At 42.4% G+C, this 27,918-nt stretch overlaps 2 protein-coding genes across 3 annotated transcripts in view; one reads left to right on the top strand and one right to left on the bottom strand.

Moving 5' to 3' along the window:
• Positions 1-10,677, top strand: part of LOC110970602 (neuronal PAS domain-containing protein 3) — a 247,038-nt gene extending 236,361 nt beyond the window's left edge. For both annotated transcript variants that reach the window (XM_051947568.1, XM_051947573.1), the window contains exon 10: positions 4,774-10,677. In XM_051947568.1, coding sequence (XP_051803528.1) covers positions 4,774-6,410 — 1,637 coding nt within the window. In that variant the 3' untranslated portion in view covers positions 6,411-10,677. The remainder of the gene's footprint in view (positions 1-4,773) is intronic.
• LOC110959949 (neuronal PAS domain-containing protein 3) overlaps positions 1-27,918 on the bottom strand; it is a 394,699-nt gene that overhangs the window by 289,807 nt on the left and 76,974 nt on the right. The gene's annotated exons all lie outside the window — the stretch shown is intronic.

Here is a 27,918-nt window from a genome sequence, read left to right as displayed (position 1 = left end):
AAATACCTGCACATGTTGTAGATATGTATAATAAATAAGAATATCGCAGAGATTATTTTAAAAGTTCAGGATGTTCATCATTCACAGAGTTATAGGACGATAAACTGACGTGATCGTCTCCCTGCTGACAGATAAATCAAACATCTAAACATCATTTCTACGTTTTTGACGGAGACAAAGCTCCACCTAGAGCAGAATATTATCAGGTGCTGCCGCCTGTGTTTCCTTCATGAGGGGTCTGCCAGCTGCTCTTCTAGCTGGAGGACGGGTCCCGGCCGCTGGAGGACGGGTCCTGGCTGCCAGCTGCTGCAAGAGACGTCCGGCTTTGAGTTTCAGCGGCCTGAGGAGCTCCACAACAGTGGATTCTAAAATTAGATATCTGACCTCCGACCTGCTGGCATGTAATCTAGTGGAGCCAGAGAGGACAGAGCAGGAGCCAAAAACAAACCGAGGAAAAGCTGCTTGTTTTACTGCAGTGATGAAGTTTCAGCGGTTAAACCAGAACAACCTGCTGCACCAGGAAACTCCTCATCACATGGTTTAGTTTTAGTCTTGTTGTCTCTTGTTAGACAACCTAAACCATTTAACTGCAAGATTTACACAAACCTGCTGCTGGAACGTCTTCATTAAATCCACTTCCTGTAGGTTCAATAAAAACCACAGCAAGCAGAAAAACACTAAATATTTCTGAGCTTTGTGCCGTTAAAGATTTACCATGACAGTAGGAGCTAACTGGAAAACACTGCTGCAGGGAGACCGACTGGACAAGCAGAAAACATGGAGAGAAGAGCAAAAGTCTAGAACTTGTTCTGCTGATATGAGCCTTAAAGTTTAACCAGAATGACCTTTTAAAGTTTTCTATGGTGAATTATCAGAAACCAGAAGAAGATTCTTTGGTTTGATGAGATTAAAATGAAGCTTTTGTCTATTAGAGTAGACATCATGTTTGACAGACACAAAGCATCAAAAGTACACCTTAGACACTGTGAAGCACGGTGGTGGCAGCATCATGATGTGAAGCACGGTGGAGGCAGCATCATGATGTGAAGCACGGTGGTGGCAGCATCATGATGTGAAGCACGGTGGTGGCAGAATCATGATGTGAAGCACGGTGGTGGCAGTATCATGATGTGAAGCACGGTGGTGGCAGCATCATGATGAAGCACGGTGGAGGCAGCATCATGATGTGAAGCACGGTGGTGGCAGCATCATGATGAAGCACGGTGGAGGCAGCATCATGATGTGAAGCACGGTGGTGGCAGCATCATGATGTGAAGCACGGTGGAGGCAGCATCATGATGTGAAGCACGGTGGTGGCAGCATCATGATGTGAAGCACGGTGGAGGCAGCATCATGATGTGAAGCACGGTGGAGGCAGCATCATGATGTGAAGCACGGTGGTGGCAGCATCATGATGTGAAGCACGGTGGTGGCAGTATCATGATGAAGCACGGTGGAGGCAGCATCATGATGAAGCACGGTGGAGGCAGCATCATGATGAAGCATGGTGGAGGCAGCATCATGATGAAGCACGGTAGAGGCAGCATCATGATGTGAAGCACGGTGGAGGCAGCATCATGATGTGAAGCACGGTGGTGGCAGCATCATGATGTGAAGCACGGTGGTGGCAGCATCATGATGTGAAGCACGGTGGTGGCAGCATCATGATGAAGCACGGTGGAGGCAGCATCATGATGTGAAGCACGGTGGAGGCAGCATCATGATGTGAAGCACGGTGGAGGCAGCATCATGATGTGAAGCACGGTGGTGGCAGCATCATGATGAAGCACGGTGGAGGCAGCATCATGATGTGAAGCACGGTGGTGGCAGCATCATGATGTGAAGCACGGTGGTGGCAGCATCATGATGTGAAGCACGGTGGAGGCAGCATCATGATGTGAAGCACGGTGGAGGCAGCATCATGATGTGAAGCACGGTGGTGGCAGCATCATGATGTGAAGCACGGTGGAGGCAGCATCATGATGTGAAGCACGGTGGTGGCAGCATCATGATGAAGCACGGTGGAGGCAGCATCATGATGTGAAGCACGGTGGTGGCAGCATCATGATGAAGCACGGTGGAGGCAGCATCATGATGTGAAGCACGGTGGTGGCAGCATCATGATGTGAAGCACGGTGGTGGCAGCATCATGATGAAGCACGGTGGAGGCAGCATCATGATGTGAAGCACGGTGGTGGCAGCATCATGATGAAGCACGGTGGTGGCAGCATCATGATGTGAAGCACGGTGGAGGCAGCATCATGATGTGAAGCACGGTGGAGGCAGCATCATGATGTGAAGCACGGTGGTGGCAGCATCATGATGAAGCACGGTGGAGGCAGCATCATGATGTGAAGCACGGTGGTGGCAGCATCATGATGAAGCACGGTGGTGGCAGCATCATGATGTGAAGCACGGTGGAGGCAGCATCATGATGTGAAGCACGGTGGAGGCAGCATCATGATGTGAAGCACGGTGGAGGCAGCATCATGATGTGAAGCACGGTGGAGGCAGCATCATGATGTGAGACTAAACTTGAAGACAGGAAGCAGGAAAGGAGACCGTCCCCTAGAGAAAGTTCTAGAGTAGACCTACCACTGATTAATCACTGATTAATGACCCAACTCCTTGTACCGCAAGGACCTGGAATTCTGGAAATATTCACAGTCTGAAGGTAGCTTCATTAAACATGCTGCAGTTATCATCCATAAAATAAATCTTATGGTTCTGAGGGGGTCAGGTGGAATATTTTTTTTACAGATTCTATAGATTTTTTACAGCTTCACCCTCCTGACAACCCCTGATACATGTGATTTGTTGTCCCTCCCTGGTTCTGGGGAAACTGGGGTCCATTTTTGACTCCCAGCCTGAGAATAAATCTGTTTTGCTTGGACAGAGCAGCTAATGGAGATAGCAGGTTTCCCCCCCAGACAGAGCGATTGAGTCGACATTTGGGCGGCCGTCGGGGAGCGTGTCGCTGCCAGCTGCTGGCCTCGGTGTGTTCTGGCAGCCGTCGCTCTGGGTGTGTGTTGGGAGTGTAATGGGCCGGACAGCGCCAACATGCCTGAACAGCAGCAGCTACAGATACCCAACACACAGCAGCAGAAAACACAACACGTGGAAAACCTGTCTGCAGAAATGAGCACCTGAGTCGCTGTGCACAGGTATTGAGATACACAGAATCTTCAGTGGGAATGAGACGTTTCACCCACATTCCTGCTGAGGATTCCGTGGATTTGGAAGAAGAGGTGGACAGGAAATTCCAAAATTATTATTATTATTATTATTGTTGTTGTTTTACATAAACTATCAAAATACAACTATTCCCTTCTTATTTAATAGAGAAAACTCTTAATTTCAAGTTTAACATAGTAAATATATTAATACATGACAGAAAAAGGGAAATTACTTGTGTAATTTTCCATAGATTTGTTTATTCAATGAGAAATATCTTGTATAGTAACAGATTTATTGTTTTGTATATAGCACCCTCCATAATTATTGGTACCCCTAGTTAAGATGGGTTCTTTAGCTTCTAATAAATTCAGTTTTTTTAAAATGATATAGGACCACAATGGAAAATAAGAGGAAAATCCAACCTTTAACTCGTGTATTTATTCAGTGGGGGGAAAAAATCACACATTAAGAAATAACTCTTTTACATCAAATCATGTGTGCCACAATTATTGGCACCCCTGATGTTAAAACTTTGTACAACCCCCTTTCACCAACGAAATAGCACCTAATCTTCTCCTATAATACATGTTTCAACAATTTTCAGTGTGAGAGTATGCTTCTGCAATAAAAATTGAATTTGTTATAAGACTTTACCAGGGGTGCCAATAATTATGGAGGGTGCTGTGTATCATATGTAAATTTAGAATTTTTTGGGCATATAAATATCTTTCATTCAACACTAAAAAAAATTAAAAACACAATCTTTATTTAAAATAAAAAAAACACAATCTTTATTTAAATTCTAAAATTACCGTTAATCTGGTGCATTTTTGTGCAAAAAAGATACAAACTAGCAAAAAATATGATAGTAAGATGTGAAAAAAACAGCATTTCCTTATAATACAGATGTTTTTTTGATGCTGCGGCTGGTTTAAAGGAGTTTTAGTTCACAGTAGAACCTGCAAAGGAAAGAATAGGCTGTACAAAAATAAAATAAAATCTGTAATTTTATAAATAGCAGCATCATGATGTGAAGCACGGTGGTGGTGGCAGCATCATGACATGAGGATGTTTTGTAGCTGCAGGCCCTAAAAAGCTTGTAAAGTTAGAGGATCCAAAGTTGTTGTTTTTTTTTTAGAAAACTGACCAGAAACCAGATTCAGCGTTCAGACTGTGACTCCTGGATGGATGTAAAACTGATCTTGTGTCAGTTTTTAACAGAACTCACATGTTTTTTTCCTCCTAAATGTCATGCATCCATGTGCTGGACTGGTGAAGTTCTGAGGCTCAGAAATTATGAAAAAAGTCCATTAAAAAGTGATAAATCTGGGCCCACCTCTATGGACTTCAAGGACCTGATATGTTCTGAAACTAAACTTAAATACTGGAAGCAGGAAAGGAGAACGTCTCTTGTAGAAAGTTCTAGAGTAGACCTACTGACAGCTGTAAAGATCACTGATCATCTTGTTCTGCCAATGTCTTTTCAAGAGTTGAGTTTGGGTCCACACAGTCCAAGCCTTGACAATTCTTAGATTCTTTTTTAACTGTTTTTTTTTTTCAGCACTTCTAACCAACTTGCCTCCTTCTCCCCGACAGACAACGAGAAGTCCGAGGGGAAACCGGGCCACCAAGCAGAACACAGCGAGGATCCAGAGGCCGACAGCAAACGTCAGCAGCAGCCCGGCCAACCACACTGCTCCTCTGAACAGGAGATGAAGCGTCAGGAAGAAGGAGACAGTTCTAGTAACCCCGAGAGCCAAGACAGCGATGACAGTCTGGAGCCTTCAGATGGAGAAGCAGAGGAGGTGGAGGAGGCCAGAGGAGGTGTAGGTGGTGGAGGAGGAGGAGGAGGAGGAGGAGAAGGAGGAGGAGGAGGAGGTCGGCAGGGAAGGTTCACAGGACTGGGAGGACTGAGTGCCATCAGCGGACTGGGCAACCTGGGAGGGCTTCATATTAAAGTGGAGCACTATGGAGAGGGGGAGGAAGTCCAGCTGCACAACTCTCAGACGTCTTCATCGGAGGAGGAGGAGGAAGAGGACGATGAGGATGAAGAAGAGGAGGAAGAAGGAGGCATGCAGGACTGTGACGATGCCAACACTGCAAACAAGCTCCAGAAGAGGAGGAAGAGGAGAAAAGTGCAGAAGTGGGACGGATCCCGAAGCAGGAGACTCCGTCTGTCCTCTACCACGCCCAGTCCTGTAGCGATGGGAGACTCCACGCTGCTGGTCGACCAATCACAGGCCTCCACTGCCCACCTCCTCACCGCCTCCGGATCCCCAAACAGCGCCAGTGCAACGTCCACGGTTCTTAAGATCAAGACCGAGATGACGGAACCCATCAATTTTGACAACGACAGCAGCATCTGGAACTACCCTCCCAACAGAGAGATCTCCAGAAACGAGTCTCCATACAGCATGACGTCCAAGCCGGCTGCCCCCGGCAGCCACGACACCTTCCCCTCCCCGCAAGGAGGCTCGCTGCAGGTCGCCATCCCCGACTCTGTCCTGACACCTCCTGGAACCGAGGGAGGAGCCGGAGGAGTGAGGAAGCCTCCCTATAACGGGAGCTCAGCCCCGTCTTCGGCTTCCAGCGCTGCCAGTTTGGCTCCTTCCTCCAGCGCCTCATCTGCCGACCCCTTGTCGCCTCCCCTCTCCGCCTCCCCCCGAGACAAGCAGCAAGGCACTCCCACCACCACCTCCTCCTCCGCCTGCTCGTCCACGTCCTCCTCCTCGTCCACTACTTCTTCGTCGCTGCTGTACTCCGGTGACCTGGAGGCGCTGCAACGTCTGCAGGCCAGTAACGTGGTGCTGCCGCTGGTGCACCGGGTCACTGGGACTCTGGCCTCCACCAGCACGACGGCCCCACGGGTCTACACCACCGGCACCATCAGGTATGCACCGGCGGATGTCACTCTGGCCATGGCACAAGGCAACCTCCTCCCCAACGCTGCCATGAACTTCGTCGACAGCTCAGGGTTCAGCCTGGACCCTAAGACGCCCATGGAGATGCTGTACCACCACGTCCACCGGCTCAACATGTCGGCAGCCGCGGCTGCCGGCCCGTTCGTCGGATCTCCGGCTGCCACGGGAGGCAATGGCGCCCTTGGAGGTCAGATGCCAACGGCGGCCAACGTTTTCACCACGGCGGAGGGACTTTTCTCGACGCTACCGTTCCCAGTGTACAGCAACGGGATCCACACCACGCAGACGACTCTGGAGAGGAAGGAGGATTAACGCAAAACATCCAAGACCGCATTACTGTGTTTCCGGAATCAACAACTGTGTCAAAGCAAAGACTACTCACTAGTAAAAAACTGAACCTATGAACTTGTTTTACCTACACGGTACAGCACTGTGTTTCCGAGAGGGGAGAAAGGACAGGATGACAGATGTACTCTAGCACTTTGAATCTGAGCAACTGAGCTTGTGTAACAGACATGAATGACCCTCTTTTCTATCTTTTATCTCTCTTCATCCTCTTCTCCTCTCTCAATCTTTCTCTTTGCTCCTGATTCTTGCGATCAGCAACGTTTTTCTCTCGAAAAATGAACAAAAACTGACTATTCTTTATTGTAAAGAATTCCTTTTTTGCCTACAGAGAATTCATATTGCCTAAGGACTCCGCTGGAGCCTGACGGAGATAATTTTTATTATTTGACTTGTTTCTGTTGCGTCTTTATGAAGATGCTGTTTGTGTGTATTTAAAGGAGGACGTGCAGGGATTTGTAACCGACAGAAACTCTACGTGGCGTTCCTCCTTAATGTTTCTTGATGTGATCAAGGCTTGAAAAAGAACGTTTTTAAACCAGAGGAAGGGGCTGTGTTGCACCCGACTAAGGTCTCAGAGATAATCTTTTGAAAAAAGGTTTTTGAGGACGTTTCTCGATTGAGGGAATAGTTTAGAGAATTAATGTTTTTTTTTCCTTTCATTTCTTCCTTTTTTTATAAAATATTCTAGCTCAGATTTAACGAATCAAGCATTAAGAAGAAAAACAAAAAAAGCAATTTCAGCCGGGTAATGACCTGTGAATTATCGAATGTTACTACTTCCTCGTTTATCCCAGGAGTTTACCTACAGGTCTCGCACCAAACATAACCTCCTCTGCATCTCTTCCCATCTCCTCTTACCTTTCACTACCTGATCTTTAATCTTCCCGTCCACATTTCTACAGATTCGTGGTGCTACCGACCGTCCAGTAACCCTGATTCAGCTGGCTGATGTGGGTGCTGCAAACCAACCCACAGTTCGTTGACAGACTGGCTTCTTTTGTGGAGGGGGAATGATTTTAAAGTTTATTTTCTGACCTTCAGGAAAGTCGGACTCGAAATCAGCGGCGTCGCCTCCATGTTCTTCCCTCCACCAGGGGGCGCTCTGCACAGCACCATGGAGGCGGTCGGCTGAATTTGAGCCTCTACGGTGTTTTTGTTTGTATGTATTTTCTAACTGAATCACTTTTAATTCTCTGTGAGACTGAGGCTAATTAGCTAGCATTGCTAACTTGAAAAATGAATGTTGAAAGCCTCGACCGGCTCCTGTTTGATCATCATCTTCTAGGTTTTTTCCTCCTCCTCCTCCTCCTCCTCCTCCTCCTCCTCTTCTTCTTCTTCCTAAACCAGAATCACCTCCACGAGATTTTCCTAAACAATCCACTCTCTTCCATCCCATCGCCGGACCCTGTGATTAAAAACCACATATCAACAAGGAGATTGTAATAAAGACATGCATTTTCAATCAATCAATCAAACAATCAATCCAATAACTTACAAGAAAAAAAGAATACAAATGTTTTTTGAGGAAGAGAAAAAAATCACATTCCTTTAAAACAACGTTGTCTTTGTCGTTGTTCTCTGTTGTTTTTTGTTTTTTTTCTTCTCCAGCCTCCGTTGCCAAAAAAGAAAAGGTTTAGTGTTTTAAAAAGCACTGTGATTCATTTGTAAGTTTTTCTTTCTTCTACTTTTTTGGTAAAAAGAGAAAAAAAGAATAAGTAATAATAATAATTAAAAGGGTATAAAAATTGTCCATCTTTTTGAAGTCGACAGCCCCGTCTTTGCCATCCTGTCATCTTTATTACCCAGTGTGATTAAGCCGTAAAACGTGTTTCCGATGTGTTTAGTGTCACTGGCTGTCAAAAGTCTTTCATGGCGACTTCTCTCTGTGTGTGTTGACTATATGCAGTATATACTGAGCTACTGTAGCTGTTTTTGTCCTTTGTCTTCTCTGTGCTCTATCTCTAGTGTGGGGGGGTGGGGACAGGGGCAGGGCTTGGAGGACAGGGGGGTGGTGTCTAACGGAATGATTGCCATTCCGCCATAAGATGACCTCCCTGCCTCCTCGGTCCGTCCCGTCCTCGTACCTCCTTCTATCTGCAGTCTTAGTGAAACCAGTGGAGGTTCGTGTTCGAATTTCGTGTTCGGTGGCCTTTGCAAAAAACTAAAAAAAACTTTGTAGAGTCCACCTTTTCTTTCGCTGCTTCCTTTTTGTCTTTGGAAAACCTCTCTTTTCATTTCTTTTCTAAATCCTTCCCTCTCTTTCTCTCTCTGCTATTGCTTTTTGCTGTTGTGTAGTCTTATACGAAACCTCTTTATCTCGCTGTCTTTTCTCTCAGAGACGAAAGGATTCTTTAACTAGCTCAAAGGTTTATGGAGCCATGTTTTTTGCCACTAAGGAATTCTGGGAATTGCAGTTTCCAACTCTTTGCAAACAAACTATTAAATGACTAATAAATATTTACGCTATATAGAAATTTAATTATGGTGAGGAAAAAGCCTCAAGTAGCATTTTAGACGTAGTCCCAGAACAACCACGAAACCCTCAGTTGCGAAACGTTTTCCCAGAGTCCCTTGGGGCTTCCTGTGTGCATTGGGTGTATTTCATTGGTTCCCACCAAAACTTGTTGACTTCCAAACTTCTCTCAAGGGACAAACTGAGTTAAACAAGTGGTTCAAGGGGGGAGAAAAAAAAATCACATAAGTCTTTCAGGACACGTAATAAAAAACAGTTTTAAAGATTTCTAAAGAAACTAAAAGAAGAAAAAAATATTTCGCACTATAAATCTATTTTTATAGGTGTTTTGGAAAAACCGAACTGCATGTTTAGTAAGTCGTCGATCGATCCCGCGTTCTTTTGTTCCGTTTTTTTGGTTTTCGGTCCAGCAGTTCTTGTGTTTTTTTAGAGTCTGTCGAGCCCGAGCGGGGACGAGGCGGAGGCCCGAAGGAGGAATCAAGTCTGTACTGTCAAACCGAGCGGGCCTCCCATCTCCCCGACACATCAGGAAAACAATCTGTGGCGTCTGTGCTTTCTGTGGCCAGTCAATGTCTTGTTACTGCGACAATAAAATAAAACAAACCCAGGTTACGAAATTTTGTGTTCGATACGAGGAACGTGATCGGAGGTCCATCGCTGGATCCGTTGAATGTTAAAACTTCAGGAGCATTTTGTTTCTGCGCTCCGCTGTATTTTCTACTTTTGGCGGTTTTCGCATGAAAGCACGAGTGGGCGGGACTTAATGGATGGCCGCATTCGGCAAAGAGCAAGGGGTGGGGCTTATCGAACGTCCACATTCGGTGGAGAGAGGGAGCAGGGCTTAATGAAAGGCCAAATTTGGTGAAAACGGGGACGGGATTTGATGAAAGGCCATATTTGGCAAAAAAGGGGGTGGGGCTTAGCAACCGGTCACGTTTGGTGAAGAAAGCGTGGGCAAGGCTTAGCAAACAGCCATGTTTGTTGATGGCACGGTGGCAGTGGGGGCGGTATGGAGGGGGGTGGGCGGGACACACATCTCAGACGAAACCAGGAAATACACCCACATGTAACAAAAACCAAACAGCCGGTCCAAGCTGTTTCAATGTTTTTTCTGTGTTTTATGTCAAAAAATGAAAAACTTTGCTGGTGATTTTAAAAACTCTTAAAAACCTTAATCACAGCTGCTGTCAAAAATACATAGTGTTTAAGAATTACAAATATTGAAGAATCACTTCATTTACCTGTGAAGAAACTGTGTCTGTGTTTTTAACTATTTCTTGTACAATTATACAGATTCTTTTATGAGGAAACTTGGTGCCAAGTAGCCGAAATACGGGAGAGAGGGAATCTCTTATTATCAATGTTAACAGTGTTATAAAATTCTAAATACAAACAAATTAAAATATTAAAAAAGAGAAAACTATGGTACATTTCTATTTTTTTGTTTTAATCCTCCTCCCTCGTGGCAGAGCGGAGAAACTCACGACTAACTGATGCTATCTTTGAGTGCCTGGCGTATTTTTTATTATTATTATTATTATTTTGAAAGACATCTTTTTGAGTTCATTTACCATGAATAATGCTGCAAATCCGAAAATGTACATACTTCATTTTTATAGCGGTTGTTCTTTTCTAAGTTTGCTAGGTTCTCATCCGTTCAGAGGAACATGTCACACACATGGTTGTCTTTCTGTAACCCAGTTTTGACCATCTGACAGGTGCCATATTCATAATAAAAACTTCTCTTCGAATTTCTTACCAGATTGCATCATTTCTTCTGTTTGACACATTCAGCCATCCTCCGCCTCTTCCTCCTCGTTTATTTTGACAGATCCCTGCTCAGATATTTTACATTATATCGACAGAAGTTCATGTTTTACACAGAATCCAGAAGGTTATCTTCGAGCTAAAGGGGTGTCCCGGTCCGATCGGAGTCATTTAATATTTATTATCTGCTAATACTGAGTTCAAACCCGCTGCCATTCCCCAGATAATAGACACTTCAACGAGATTATAGTCATTAATATCAGTACTGAGGCTCCACAGAAGACGGAGAAAAGCTTAATCCTCTACATGATGTCAGTAAATGTGATGTAGATTTTACTGGGATTTATTTTTGCAACCAGGGATATGAACTTTAACCATTATTCATGTTATTTAACATCTTAAAATCACGTACAAAAAGACTTCCACTTTTAGAAAAGACATTAAATGAGTCCCAATCTGAAATAATACACATTTCAATATATTACAGTTATTTAAATCAACACAGATTGACTCTGCAAATGTAGCGTTAGAGAGTAAATGTAGCATTAGAGGGTAAATGTAGCGTTAGAGAGTAAATGTAGCATTAGAGGGTAAATGTAGCGTTAGAGGGTAAATGTAGCGTTAGAGGGTAAATGTAGCGTTAGAGGGTAAATGTATCATTAGAGGGTAAATGTAGCGTTAGAGGGTAAATGTAGCATTAGAGGGTATATGTAGCATTAGAGGGTAAATGCAGCGTTAGAGAGTAAATGTAGCAGAGGGTAAATGTAGCGTTAGAGGGTAAATGTAGCATTAGAGGGTAAATGTGGTGTTAGAGGGTAAATGTAGTTTTAGATGGTAAATGTAGCATTAGAGGGTAAATGTAGTATTAGAGGGTAAATGTAGCATTAGTGGGTAAATGTGGTGTAGCGTTAGAGGGTATATGTAGCATTAGAGGGTAAATGTAGTATTAGAGGCTAAATGCAGCATTAGAGGGTAAATGTAGTGTTACGGGGTAAATGTAGTGTTAGAGTGTAAATGTAGCGTTAGAGGGTAAATGTAGCATTAGAGGGTAAATGTAGTGTTAGAGGGTAAATGTAGTGGATGGAGTGCTGTTTAGGTCAGATAACCTGACCTCCACAGTCACCTGACCTAAACCCAGTCCAGATGTTTGGGATGAGATGGACAACACAGTGAAGGCAGAAGGACCAACAAGTGCTCAGCATCGCTGGAACTCCTTCAAGACTGTTGGAGAACCATCTCAGGTTCTACCTCATGAAGATCATCCAGAGAATAACGAGAGTGTTCAAAGCAGGAATCAAAGAATCCAACAGAATGGACAGATTCTGAGTCTTTATTGATAATTTTTGATTCAAATTCAATCATTTTGCACAAATTTTGAGTTTCTTGGGACTTGTTCAGGGTTATGTGGGACTTCTTTTGAGTTGTTGGGACAAGATTTAGCAAATTTTGGACCATTTTAACATGTTTTGAGAAGTTTTGAGTAGTTTTGAACAGGTTTCAAGTCATTGTGGACAATATTTACTCATAATGGATGAACATTGAGTCAGTTTGGATGATTTTTCAATAATTCAAGACACATTTCAAGTCACTGAACACAAGTTTCAATTCATTATCGACAAATTTCAAGTCATTTACGAAAATTAAGTAGTTTTGAACAAATTTCAACTTATTTTTGACAAATTTGGAGTCATTGCTGGTAATTTTTAATTTGTTTGGACAAATTCAGTCATTTTGAACAAATTTCAACAAATTCTGAATTTTTCTGGGACTTGTTCAAGTTTATTTGGGACTTCTTTTGGTTCATTTACAACAAGATTTGACACATTTTGATATCTCATTATTAACTCCATTATAATAACCATTTCTATCAGTATTTACCTCACAGATCCTTGTTCAGTGAGGATAATTCACTAGTTTTTCATAAAAAATGCACATTAAAACTTTTTTTTAATATCCATTGGGAAGACCTACGTATAACATACAACAGTTTTACATGACATTGATTTTTTTAAATTTAATTGTACATTTTGATTTTTTTTTATTTTGTGGAGTTGATAAATAAACATGAGGCACTTCATCTGTTCAGAGGGCAAATATGTGAAATGAACCGTTTTCATTTTAAATGGTGTTTACCAGTGGCGTCATTAGGCCTATTTTAGGGGGGCTTCAGCCCCCCTAAAATATTCTTAAGCCCCCCTAAATAATTTTATGTTCATTTATTTTTAAAAAAAGTTGTTTGTTTTTTTTTTCCAAAAAAGTGGAAAAAAGTTCCATATAATGTGACCAGAATCTGAGTTTAAATACATAATCACATAACCAGTCATTTTAACCTAGATACGATCATAAATCTTAGTTTCTCTTCACTTCATAGTGGAAGGTAGAGAGTCTGAGTCAGTGCGTTGTTATCCAGTCCATTCCACTTGTTCATTTGGAGCACGCCCACATCACTGAAATCCAGTCCACGTTTTCCCTGCAACCTAGGCTGCTGGTACCTGCAGCATGTGTTTATAGAGCTCCGGGAGATGACGTCACACAATCCCGGCATGCAACAGTCGAAATCAAAACACCGCCATATTGGCAGGAAGGCGCGCTGTTTAAACTACTGCCAGCTAACTCCTAAACGTTCTTCAGCATAGACATCAGAGATATGGTGGACAGCTGTTGCACCCCGGGATGCCAGAACAGCTGAGGACGAGCAAAGAGGAGAACATTTTATCGGATTCCCAAAGATCCTGAAAGACGACAGAGGTGGATCACTGCCATAAAACGTGCAAGAAGCGAGCAGAAGAAAACGGAGCGGTGGGAACCCACAGGCAACTGATTCCACTTATGTAGCGACCACTTTGTATCAGGTACAGAATCCGTTTCCTAAGCTTTATATCTGATCGCGTAATTTCTAGCAATATGATGCTGATATGTTTCATGTTAAGTCAAGTAAGAGATTTTGAAACATCTGCAATTACTAAACCTGTATGGTTTAGTAAGCTAAGTTAAGTTAAGCTAAGTAAAGCTACACTTACCCTCCCAGTGACGACAGCAATATCCTTCACAGGAAGACTCCAGATCTGAATCCCGGTGACAAAGTTAGCCTGTGTCCATTTATACCCCTCAAGGCTTTTATAGGCTTTAAGAGATTTACCGGAGTAGGATGAAGGAAAATTTATCAGGTAATTGTAGACGTCAGGGTACCGCAGGTCCGGTAAAAGGTCCGCTCCGACCACCTCAAGATTCTTAAATAAGATACCGGGGGCATGATATGGATCGGATATGTTTAGTTTGTCCAGTTTGTTTGTATATTTTATAATATCGTCTGATTTAAAATGAAAAGTAAACTCAGATGGCGTAAATTTTCTACCAGTGCCATTCATTTTGAAGCGGAGTTTCCTGCCAACATGGCGGCGTAAACAAACGGAGTCACGTGAATTTGAAAGTCATCATCAGTTTGAGCTCATTTACATTGATAAAATGTCAGGAAATAATAAGAAAATGACAGTTTTAGCTCGAGTTTAAATAATAATCACCATTTACAGCAATATTTGTCAATTAAGTGTCAGAAAATAATGAGAAATGATGGTTTTTGCTTCAAATACGTCTCCAATCTTTGGTTTTAGAAAACACTGACAGACATCGTTCTCCATTTTCTGACATATTACAAACCGAACAGCTAAAGGATTAATGGACAAAACTGGTATTACCAAATAATTATTCTACAAAATGATAGTTTTTTCTCAGAATAATGGTCCTTTACAGCTTCATTTGTTGATTAAATGTCAGAAAATACTGCAAACACTGATTTTTGCTTTAAAAATGACTCTAGTTTTGTTATGTTACATTTTTCTCTGTTTCCTGACTTTTTCCCGACCCCTCCATCCTCGTCTTTAATGAACTCATTTCTGGCTACTGTGATGAAGGTGGTGATGATGATGGAGCTCGTATCAGTTCCTCCTCTGCTGGTTTCATCTGGTTCCTCCTGCAGTAATAAGAGGAGAGAGGTCAGTCGTGGACCTCTGAGGCCGAAGCAGCCAACTTTAAATATTTCACGCTATTTTAAATGAGCTCCCATGAATGATAGATCAGAGGCAGCACTGCCGAGTGTGGAGGTGCTGCAACCTGGAGCTCCTTCTAATAACCTCTGGCTGTCTGTCTCAGCGAGGAGGTCTGATGTGGAATTTAGATCCGACAGTGTCCATCGTCCACCGCCAGCGTAATGAGAGGCTTTCATCATCGCCCTGACGGACGGCTGATGAAACAAAGCGCCGCGGATGAAAACCCGGCTGCTTTTTCATCTCATCTCCCTAATTCCCAACATGCAGCGTGAGTGGAAACATCACAAAAAGCTGTAGGAGTGTTTTGGAGACACGACGTGACGTTTAAGTTCCTGAAGAGGAATCCGTCCTCTAATGTTCCTACAGGGAGTCGACTGTCTGCTCAGCTCTGAACACAATCCACTCCCAGTTTATTCTATTTGTCTCCGGGTGAGTTCTGGGATGTTTCAGTTCAATGCAGCAAAGAGGAACTAACCAAAATAGACGGACGAGAAGAAATAAACAAGAGAAAAACTCACCGACCAGAAGACACGTTCAACCTACAGCCTGAAACTAGAAAACAGACAGACAGACAGACAGACAGACAGACAGACAGACAGACAGACAGATAAATAGATAGATAGATAGATAGATAGATAGATAGATAGATAGATAGATAGATAGATAGATAGATAGATGTAGCTCTAAGAAAACCACTGATCAGTGATGATAATCAGAAAGAAAGGCTTCAGTTTGCTGTGAAGCATAAAGATTGGACTCTGGATCAGTGGAAGAAAGTCATGTGGTCTGATGGGTCCAGATTTAATCTGTTCCAGAGGGATGGGGTAGTAGTTTAGGTTCGGTTTGGTCCTGGTTTTTAACTTTTTGAGGACTGGCTTCAGACTGGATTCTGACTGGTTCTGAACATTCATTAGGACTGATTTAAGTTTGATTCTGGTCCTGGTTTCAGACCTTTAAAGGACTGGTTTAGGACTGGTTTTACAATGTCTTGGACTTTTTTAGGAGTAGTTTAGCTTTGATTTTGGTCCTGGTTTATGACTTTTTGAAGACTGGTTTCAGACTGTCTTAGGCAGGCCTTGGACTTTTTTTTAACCCCAAGAACACCAAACCTACCATCAAGCATGGCGGTGGCAGTATCATGCTCTGTGGAACTGGAGCTTCACACAAAGTAAATGGAATAATGAAGAAGGAGGATCACCTCCATGTTCTTCAGGAGAACCTAAAACCATCAGCAGAAAGTTGATTTTGGACACAGCTGGATGTTTCAACCAGACAATGAGCCCAAACACACATCAGATGTGGTAAAGAAATGGTTCCATCAGGCTGGAATGAAGTTTGTTGAATGAAAGTTCTAGACTGGTCTCCTCAAAATCATGACTTAGACCCATCAAGAACCTGATGAACCAAGTCAGAAAGACCACAAATGGAGCTGAACGGCACCAGAACTGGAACAGTTCCACTAAATTTGTCGTCTTTCTGACTCAGACTTGAATCAGTGAAATTGATAGTATAATGGGACACTGGTCAACTCACTCCCCAGAAAACTCACTCCCCATATGATTAGGTTACTTACCTATAACTAGCTGAAATCCATGGATGATATCCTTTTACACTGAAAGCTGAAATACCCTAACCCTAAACCTAACCCTAACCGGGGAGTGAGTTGACCAGGGAGTGAGTTAACCAGGGAGTGAGTTGTCCGGGGAGTGAGTTGACCAGGTACCGTATAATGATACCACAGCTTCCATGCCTGATGGTAGGCATAGAGTCCAGAGGAGTTGAAGATAAACCAGCAGATGGGGGCATCAGGGTAAGAAGAGAGAAGGATGAGGTGATGCCCTCATTATGACTACTGGGGGTTAGGTTTCTGATCTGGAGTTGGTCAGGTTCACCAGCGTTATGTTTCCAAACAATGAGATCAGCTGATACCTGAAGATACTGAAAGACCAGGTCTTTCCATCAGTGGAGGTTTTCTTCATGTTCCAAGATGACAATGTCAGGATTCATGGGCTCACACTGAGAATTAGTGGATCAGGAGCATGAGATGGATTGTCCTCCACAGAGTCCAGACCTCACTGACAACCTCTGGGATGTTCTGGAGATGACTTTGGTTCAACTCTCCCATCATCATTAGAAGATCTTGTTAGAACATTAATGCATCTCTGGACAGAAATAAATGCTGTGACACTGCAGAACCTCATTGAAATGAGCTAAATAAAGGCGGTCCAATGAAATATTAGAGTTTGACTTTTTTTTGGATGTCAGTGTATTAAAGAACTCAGATCTGTTTTTTTTTACATACAAAGATACTGTAAAGTATTAAAAAAGTATGACACAGAAAATGTACAGAAACAGAGTGATGTAGAAACCTGAATGAGTGATTTATAATAAACACATCTTCCTCCATAGTTTGTATATTTTATGCTTCATATGTGCAGAAATCTGTTCCACATCTTCTCTCATAGCTTCATCCAGCAGCATTCTTTATTCTTCAGATGGGTTTCAGTAACTGAGACATCCTCCAGGATACCAGCAGCAGGACAGAGCTCCACCTGTGGTCAGATGTTTTCATGCAGGACTCTAGAAAGACTCTTCAGGATGGAAACAAACGCAACAGGTATATATAAAATTCCAGTCTCTGTTGTTCTGTAAACTCATGTTGAGAGAAGCTGGAGTTTCCTCGGCTGTTTTCAGATGATCAGAATAATGAAGCCGTGATGGAGGATGAGACCTCAGGCGCTGCTGACCCCTGACCTCCGTATGATGGAGGATTCATTAGAGGTGTGGAGTCGTCGGCGCTAACGAAGATCCTGTCCATCATTAGAGGGAAACATCAGCACAGGTTTAATGGATAAACACCTCCTTTGTTCAGACAGATTCTGTTTTCTGCTGTTTTCTAAAGAACACAGCAAGAAAGAAGACAGACAATGATGATGAAGATTAAAGACTAAAACACTTACCTTTTAACATTTAACAGCTGCAGTAAAAACCCTCAGTGATCCTAATCGTACCTGATGGTGGAAACACATCAATTCTCTCTCAGGTTCACTGTTGTTTACTGGTTTTGTATCTGAATCTGTCTCTGTTTTATTATTTTGCTCCATAAAGCTCCACAGAACAATGAAGTAACTTTAGAATTCCTTGCAGTCAACAGGAAACATAAACAGTGATGCGGAGTTCTCTCCTCTGAGGACCTCTGTTTCTCACATCGATGCTCCTCAGGGACAGAAGAAGGTTTAAACCAACTCCACAAACTCCCGTATTCCCAGGAGACTCTCTGAGGTTCAGGAAATAAAACACTGATTCTTTCTCAGAGAGCTGATTTAGTACGCTGATATCTGAAACCTCACCTGATCCACAGCCGGTCAGGTGTTCAGCATCAGTTACCATGGTGACGGAGGAAGTATCGCAGAAATAGAAACCCAGAATTAAACCTGAAGTTTCCTCCAGAACCTTCTGTTTTCTAGATCATCACAACTTGAACTACAGCGGGAAATTCATGAGGTTAGCAGGATCTGTTGAACCTGATGGTTCTCCATGGCAACAGATGCTGTGGAGTTAGATCTCCACGGTAACAGATGCTGTGGATGTAGGTCTCAATGGTATCGGATGCTGTGGAGCTAACCGGTCCAGGTTCTGTTCAGTCTCCCTTAAACCCGCTTGATTCAGATTCTCAGTTGAAATTTTTCAGCAAATCCGACGATCTGCATTCTAGTGGTTGTCATGGAAACTAACATGCTTTGAGTTGCAGAAAACGTATAAAAGTGTTTTCATATTTGTTCCTAATCAGAGTTCTGCTGCTAACAGACAGAAGATGAATCTGTCTGTTGGTTTTTATCACAGAGAAAACTCAGGAACATTAATTTTTTGTGGGTCTGTCCTGAAAACTGAAGAGATTTCCTTCATAGACAGTTTCAGACCTAAATACTGAGCTTCATGTTTAAATTAATGCATTTTTAGGTTTCAGTGCTCCGATGTGCAGCTGTCATCAGGTAGAAATAAGAGTCACAGAGAGAAAAATAAAGATATGAACTCCCAGCGTCAACGGTTTTCTAACAGCATTTGGCTGACTTGTTTTTATGGAAAATGAATTTTATTTTCCTCAGCTCTTCATCATAACAACTAAAGCTGAAGCGTGATTGGTCCGTTTATGCAGAAGACGAGGAGTCACATCTTTGATAACACAGAAAAATGATAAATATTGTCCAAAATCCAAATCAAACTGACCATAATTCAGGGTCAAAAAGCAATAAAAAGGGAAAACTTCACATTGTTTTGGACAATTTTAGACTGATGGGAAAATAAATGTTTGTTTGCTGCAAACAAAAAAGACTCTTTATTGCCAAAGCATTCCCTTTTGGTACATTTTGGTCTAAAAATCCAAATTGAATTGATCATAATTCAATGTTAAAATCAAACAAGAGAGAAGAACTTAATTATTTTTAACCACAATTCTTGGCTCAGCTACATAACAGAGTTATCTAATCGACTATGAGCCTAAACATGCTTAATTTTCTGTGATGGAAAGAAAACTAATGAATTCTGTTTTTTAATGTTTCTAGCTGATAATCTTCTGGTGATAATTCTGGCCATTATAAGTGTGTGTGTGTGAAATTAGGGCTTTTATCACGTCTTTTAATACATTTCTATTTGATATTTCCCACTTTTCTGTGTTTCCTTTAGAAATGGACAAACGTAAGATTTATGTCTAAAATAATAATCAAATAATTTTCTCAGCTCCAATGTGAAAATGTGTTTTGTTTTTTACTTATTTTTTAAAAAACATCTACTGTATGTTTTCCATTTTTTCATCAATAAAAAATATTGAATTTATCAACCATAATTGGATGTTTTTGCTTTTATTTATGTTCCTATCAGTGTTTGGAGTATTTGTGAAATGTTTTAGTAAGTATTGGACTGAAACATATGTGCTTAAAATGTTTGTTTTCCCAGCGACAGTAAAGAATCTAATCTAAGGCTACGTTTACACGAGGACCATCTTAACAGAAAACACAAAAGTGGCGTCTTGTCATTTCACGTTTAGACGAGCGGTTTTGAAGGAAATCTGCGTATATACGGTGACTCTATAGTGTGTGGAATTCGACTGGATATGCATGCCAGACAGCGAGGTGGCGCTGTGATAAAACTCCGCCATGTCTACACGCATGCGTACTATCTCCCTTTTCGTATCTCCGCCGCGGTAAATGTCAGATGGCAACTACATAGAGTTACATACATAGAGACTTACATAGAGCTGCCAGAGTTGCTTGAGGTACGAAGGACGGAAATAATCAGACATCTTTGTTTACTTTTGTTTACTTCCTTGTACCGGCCGGCAAACCAAAGCACTGGCGCACGTATGTGATGTAATCACGTACGCGACGTGGTCAGATCTCGGCAAAGTTTTTTTTCTGGCAAAGTTTTGCGTTTTGCTGTTGAGATGGAAAAGTAACGGCGGAGCGTTTTCAACTTTTACACTCTGGAGGCCGGTTTCAAGTTTTTGCGTTTTTAAGCCCCCAAAACGGCGTCCTCGTATAAATGATAGGGTGTTTTGTTGAAATATTTTGACGTTTTTACCTGCAAGCGTCCTTGTATAAACGGCCCCTAATGGAACTTGTTCTCTGACTGGAGTTCAGGTTTGCACTCAGAAAGTCCGGTTTTGTCAAACCTTGTTCTCACAACAACAACAGGAAGCTGCAGAATTGATGCTTTAGTTGCATTCATCCTTCTCCAGCTTCTGTTGGTTTTAATAAAATGATCTTTTAGTATTTCTCTGTGTTTTCCAGCATTTTGATTTATAAACCAGGAGCCGCTTCACTGAGGAGAGTCTTTTAGTTTTCAGGTAATATGATGGTGAAGAAAATGTGTTCCTGCAGTAAAGAATCCACTGAATTATTATTTGGTCATCAGGATCACTCGGTTCTTCTTCAGTTTGTTGCTGCCGTCAAGTGAACAGGTGATGATGTCAGCAGCACGTCAGTCTGTGATTGGAGCAGTAAAACTCATCTACATTAAATTAAATATTCTGTTGCTTTCTTCTCCTTTGAATGAATATTTTTGGCATAAATGTGAACTTTTTGAACGGACTCTGCTCATCAGATGGAGGAACGTTGGTCGAGGAGTTTGTTGGAAGATTCAGGTGAGAGGAAACAGAAGTAAGATGTTAGACAGGATTGATCTGCTGTCATATCTTCATCAGACACTGATGCTGCTGCTGTTGTTGTAAACTCGCAGCTTTCGACCTGAGTGGAGCTACAGAGACACCCAGTGGCTGATTGGAGGAACTGCAGCTCCACAAATCAGTTCAGATCAGCTCAGCAGCACCTGGTTCACACTGAGACATCATGATTCTGGATGCGCATCAGGCTCCAGTTGGTTTTCAGGCTCCAAGTGTTTTCCTCAAAACTCAACCAGCTTCATTAGAGTAAATCATAAAGAGATCGGTTCATGATGGTTTTGTGTTTTCTCCAAACTCTGCTGCCAAATTTGAGGTTCTTACAGACGAATAATTAAGAAAAATCTCACCTTACACTGGATGCTTTTATGGCTAGCTTTATTGCAAGGAAACTATTGTAAACTTTGCAAGAACATCAAAATCAAACTACAATCTGTTCTATTAGCCAGGTCATAACAGAGTATGCAAAGCACTGGCAAAAAAAGTTGGATCTGTCTGTGAACTGATGGATCAATAACATGACTTTTCCCAGATTGAATCCCAGAGAGTCCTGACTTGTTAGTTGGATGATGAAGAGGTCAGAGGTCACAGCATGTTGGCAATGAATTTATCTGAAACTAGGAAACAAAGCAACAAAAAAACTCCAGTCAGATTTGGATCGTCATTAGAGCACATTTCAGGACTTCAGCGTATTTTCTGAAACAAAAACGTTTTGTTTACAGCGTGGAGGAAAAAATATGGAACCAAGGGTTAGACTGGAAATAAAGCATGAACTGGTCTGGTAGAAAAACCTGAGCTATTAAAACAGGACACACAGTTAGACACAAAGACCACAAAGAGACACAAAACAACCACAAAGTGATGCAAAACAACCACAAAGAGTATTTTTTGTATCTCTGCAGTAATTGTGTGTCTCTGTGGTCATTTTGTATCTCACTTTGACCATTTTCTGTCTCTTTGTGGACATTTAGTGTGAATTTGTGGTTAGTTGTTGTTTTGTTGTCATTCTGTGCCTTTGTGGTCATTTTGTGTCTCTTTGTTTTTGTTCAGTGTCTCTTTGTGTTGATTTTGTGTCTGTGTGGTAATTTTGTGTCTCTTTGTGGTCATTATCCATATTTTTGGACTGTGGGAGGAAGCCGGAGTACCCGGAGAAAACCCACGCATGCACAGGGAGAACATGCAAACTCCATGCAGAAAGATCCCAGACCGGGATTTGAACCGGTGATCTTCTTGCTGCAAGGCCAAAGTGCTAACCACTACATTTAGTGTGAATTTGTGGTTGGTTGTTGTGTTGTTGTCATTCTGTGCCTTTCTTGCCATTTTGTCTCTGTGTGCTAATGAGGGTCCGAGCACCGAGGGTGCTGAGGACAGGTGTAGCAAGGGCATCGACTGTCCAAGGCACCAGCGGTGCCTAGGACCCTATTGAAACCCTAGGGTTTATTATTAGGGACCGAGCCAACGAAGCGGGCCAGCGGAGCTGGCCTGCGGAGCTGGCGAGTCCCTATTGTATTTGCTCCGTTTCTTCTTCTTCTTCTTCTTCTTCTTTTTATTATTATTATTCGGGACCGAGCCAGCGAAGCTGGCGAGTCCCTATTGTATTTGCTCCGTTTCTTCTTCTTCTTATTATTATTATTATTTTACAAGTCCACCACGTTTTGCTTAATTTGAACCCCTAAACGTGCATAACTTTTAATGAAATTTGGCATGCACATCGGGTCACGCGAGCCAGCAAAGCTGGCGAGTCCCTATTGTATTTGCTCCGTTTCTTATTATTATTAGGGGCCGAGCCAGCGAAGCTGGCGAGTCCCTATTGTATTTGCTCCGTTCGCTGGCTCGGTCCCTATTGTATTTGCTCCGTTTCTTCTTCTTCTTATTATTATTATTTTACAAGTCCACCACGTTTCGCTCAATTGGACCCCCTAAACGTGCATAACTTTTAATGAAATTTGGCACGCACGTCGGGTCATGCGAAAAATTCGATATTCTGAAAAGAAAATCTGCAAAAACTCTATAGTGCCACCTGGGGACACAGAAACCTACAAAGACTCACAAGGCCAACACAAAAGGCCTCAGCTCTCCGTACAAGAATGTCATAGAGACATGCAACCACCACTCATGCGTTCATCTGCTCGACCTCTACGAAAACCTGTTAGACTGATTTGAGTTATCTTCAATGTAGGGGGCGATATAACCCAAAATATGAAAACCCCTTAAACATTATCTCCTCCAACACCGTACAATATTTCGGCTTCATATTTGCACAGATTATAGTGAATATCCAGCCAAACAAAAGTTATCAAAAGAAAAAGGCTAACTTGTCTAGTTTTTTTTTTAGAAGCTGTCAAAGTTTGTCTTCACCTCAAACCAGGATTCGCTTCAATTTCGCCCCCTAACTGTGCATGTATTTTGCTCAAATTTGGTACGCAGGTCCGATCTGCTGAAAATTTCAATATTCTGAAAACAAATTCTGGGAAAACTCTATGGCGCCACCTAGGGACACAAATACTGCAAAAATCACAAATGGCCTCAGCTCTTCGAACAGGAATGTCGTACAGACATGCAACCACCACTCACGCGTTCGTCTGCTTGAACTCTACGAAAACCTGTCGACAGAATTGAGCTATCATCAATCTAGGGGGCGCTATACACCACAATATGCAAAACCTTTAAAAATTATCTCCTCCGAAACTGTATAATATTCCAGCAGAGGAACTCCTCTGGCTTTCATCTTCGGTCATGGACGGCACTTGCTTGCCGACGGCGCGGGGGGGGGGGGGGGGGGGAGGTCCCGCCCAATGCTGCTTGCAGCTTTAATTATTTTTTTTTCTCCCGTAAAATGAATTGGCTTTTTGGCGGCCTTATCATATTCCAAAACGCGTGAAATTTGGCGTGCACATCAGGATTGGCGGAAAATTTGATATTTTATGGGAGTTGCGCATGTGTGTGGCAAAATGGCTCTATAGCGCCCCCTGCAAAATTGAAAAAGTGGTCATTAGGCCAACTGCCACAGTGTTTCATTTACAGCTACAATATTTGGTGGGCATATGCACCACATCAGGACACATCAAAAAGTCAAACACAGCCACGCCCTAAACCCAACAGGAAGTCGGCCATCTTGAATTTGCTGTAAATTTGTCAAAATTAATAGCTCCTAGGGGGTAAGTCTGACAGAACTGAAATTTGGCCAGTACATGCACCAGACCTTTCTGATGAAAAGTTATCAAAAACTTGGCCAGAAGCCAAAAGGTGTGGCCATGGCGGAGCCTCAAAAAACTGATCCTTCGCCATGAAACAGGAAGTGGTGTCTAATTCTTCTCAACATTCTCCAATCTGCCTGAAACTTTACATGTATGATGACAGTCCTGTCCTGATGTCATCCACATAGGGATATTCATTGACAGTCATAGCGCCACCTTGTGGTTTCAGGAAATAGACATCTTTTACACTTTCATGCCCTGTTGTTACCCGGTTGATCATATTCACTTCAAATGCGGTGACAACAGCCTGAACACATTGATGATGCGTCCCAGTGAAAATGGTGACTTGTCATCAAAGGGCGTGTCTGTGGCGGCCAAACCAATTTCGATGTTTCGCCATGAAAATTCAATGATTCATATCTCAGCTGAACAACATCCTATCTGCCCCAAACTTCACATGATGGACACCAGGTCCAGTCTGAACACATCCACACTCATAAATTCTGAAAAAGTCATAGCGCCACCTGTTGGTAATAGTAAGTTTAAGGCCTTATATTTTCAGGTACAATGGCCCCAAATTTAGTGATATCATGCTGGAAATTGGTCAGTCGAGTCTTCACCTCTTGACAATCCCACACTGTGAAGGGTGTGACATTTCATGCATCGCTGTTGGCGTAGCAACCACATATCGCCATGCAAAACAAAGTGCTGTTTGACAGGTTAGGAATACTCCAACGCTCACTACAATTACCACACACATAACCATCGACCCAAGGAACGACACTGTATGTATCTCGGCACTGCACATGCTATAGCGCCCCCTGCAGACTTTTTAACAAACAGCCCCCCCAGCACGTTTCAACTACATCCATAAAATTTGGGAGGCCTATAGAGCACATCAGGACACACAGAAAAGCCTCTTGGAGCCATGCCCTAAACCCAACAGGAAGTACGCCATCTTGGATTAATTGTGAGATTTTTGATGATTTTTCTCATTTTTGAGAGTGAATAGCTCCTAGGGGATAATTCCAGGAGACCTGAAATTTTGTCAGTCTACACAGCAGGACCTGTTGATGAAAAGTTATCAAAAGTTCAACCAGAAGCCAAATGGTGTGGCCATGGCGACCATCGGAGTTTTGATGCTTCACCATGAAACAGCTGCTGTATAACTATCCTCCGAATGCACCGATCTGCCTCAAACTTTACATGTATAATCACACTGCAATCCTGATCAATTCCATAGGCCAACATACCCTTTCAGTCGTGGCGCCACCTGTTGGATGGACAGGAAATGCTTTATAAGTAGCCTGTACATGTTCCATTCAGCCTTAAACTTTACATGACTGATCAGAGTCCAACCCTCATCACATCCACTGTTTGAAATACACTCTCAGTCGCAGCGCCACCTGGTGGATAGACAGGAAATGCTTTATAACTGCTCTGAACATGCTCCAGTCTGGCTGAAATTTTACATGTATGATCAGACTCTGGTCCAGATGTGATTCAGAGGCCAACATACACTCTCAGTCACAGCGTCACCTGGTGGACGTGCGTGGATTCACCGACCAGCGTGGATGCAAGGACCCATCCATCGCTGCTTGCAGCTTTAATTTTGCTTCTCTTTCTTGTCATTTTGTGTCTCTGTGTTTGTTCAGTGTCTCTTTTTTGTTGATTTTGTGTCTGTGTGGTAATTTTGTGTTTAATTTTGACCATTTTCTGTCTGTTTGTGGACATTTAGTGTCTGTGATTGGTTGTTGTGTTGTTGTCATTCTGTGCCTTTGTGGTCATTTTGTGTCTCTCTGTGCTAATTTTGCATCTCTTGTCATTTTGTGTCTTTGTGTTTGTTCAGTGTCTCTTTGTGTTGATTTTGTGTCTGTGTGGTAATGTTGTGTCTCTTTGTGGTCATTTACTGTCTCATTTTGGTAATTTAATATAACATGCAGGATATAGCAGTAAAGCAGTATGATTTTTGACTTCTTTTAAAGTTGTTTCACTGGAATCATGTTTTAATATGAGTTATTTTAAATACAGACACGTGAAATGAAAGAAAACAGTCATTAAATCAATACTGCGTGTGTAATGTTGAATGAACAGGCGGCAGCGATACTATTATTATTATTATTGTTGTGTAAATTCAGCGACATTACGGATGAGCAGCACAAGAGTACCACAGTATGATTGGTTGATTTTTCATTTTGTTGTCTCAGATTGACGATTTTGAGAGTTTCCTGGTGATTTTGTGTTACTGTTGGGGGTGGTTGAACCCAGGCGCAGACACAATAGACAGGCAAACAGGAGTTAAAGGAAATGGGGTTTTATCACCAAAATAAAAACTAAGAACGAGACAGAGGAGGCAGAGCGAAAACCAGTTGAACACAAACGAGCTACAGGGAAGTACTCACACTCAGGGGAACTAATAATGAAGGATAAACCAGGCTGAGGTCCATCCAAAACTACTGAGTACAAGGGGGAAATCCACATAAAGGGGGGAAGCAGAAAGGTCCAAAAAACTGATGTAGTCCAGAGAGGATTGGGTTTGTGGGGGATGGAGTCTGGGACAGCATGTGGGTCTGTCAAACAATGATCCAGCAGAGACTGAGGGGAAGAGCAGAGCTTAAGTGGCAGAGTAGGGGAGCAGGTGAGTGGAGTTGAGCTGATTGGCGCAGCTGACGCCTATAACAGCAATCAGCCAACAGAGTGAAGGCAGACAGAGGGCGAGCAACCGGGAGAGAGAGACAGAAGGAGAGGACAGCAGACAGAGAGAAACAGAGGTATGGGCAGGAGCTGGAGTGGGACCATCACATTTTGCTTCTTTTTATGCTGATTTTTGCTTCATTTTGTGTCACATCTTGACTGTTTTACATTATATGTGAGGATTGGTTGATTTTTCTCATTTTGTTGTCTCAGATTGTGAAGTTAAAAGGGAGAGCGTCCCCAAACACACCAACTGGTGGATGTAAAACACACTCCAGGCCTGAAGGGGCAACATAAGCACAGGAGTGGAACTAAAAAATGACAACCAGTGCTTCCACAGGGACACAATTTACCTGGGCACCGTCTCATCCAGCAGGCCTTAAAATGTTTGGTGATCAGTCAGTCTTCCTTTGATCGTGGTCGTCATATGAAGTAAGACACAGCTGCTGTTTGGACCATGAGGACGCAACTGGTAGGACTAATTAAGAGAACTTGAAATGTTTGTTTTGTATGAAGAAATTGAGGTTTAATTTAATGAATTTGGTTCACACTCAAGATTATTAAGTTCAAAGTCAATTTAAATTTATTTAGTAAATGTGTAAATTAAATTTCTTTGATTTAAAGAACACATGATGTTTGAAAATACTGTCTTTTTTTCCAATTCATACTGAAGGTTATCAACCTGTCAACTTTCATTCCACCTTTAAACCAAAGCCAGCAAAAAAAAACAAAGAAAGAAGACTGAGTTGTCCGTTTGTGAGCCTCATGGCCAAACAGGCTTTTTACAAGTTTGAGCAAAGCTGTGTTGAAACACATACAGAACTTACCACAGATTAAGAATTTAGTGAGTTTCCTGGTGATTGCGCATCTTTCTATGCTGATTGTTGATTCATTTTTTTTGTCACATCTTGACTGTTTTACATTATTTGTGAGTATGATTGACTGATCATTTGTTTTGTCATTTTGTTGTCTGAGGATTTCTTGAGTTTCCTGGTCATTTTGCTTCATTTTTTTATCACATCCTGAGTGTTGCATTATTTGTGTGTGACTGAGTTTTGTCATTTTGTTGTCTCAGATTGAGGGTTTAGTGAGTATCCTGGCAATTTCGCATCTGTTTATG

Source organism: Acanthochromis polyacanthus, chromosome 1, assembly GCF_021347895.1.
Source record: "Acanthochromis polyacanthus isolate Apoly-LR-REF ecotype Palm Island chromosome 1, KAUST_Apoly_ChrSc, whole genome shotgun sequence".
NCBI classification, from domain to species: Eukaryota; Metazoa; Chordata; class Actinopteri; family Pomacentridae; genus Acanthochromis; species Acanthochromis polyacanthus.
This window is presented reverse-complemented; position numbering and strand designations above follow the sequence as displayed.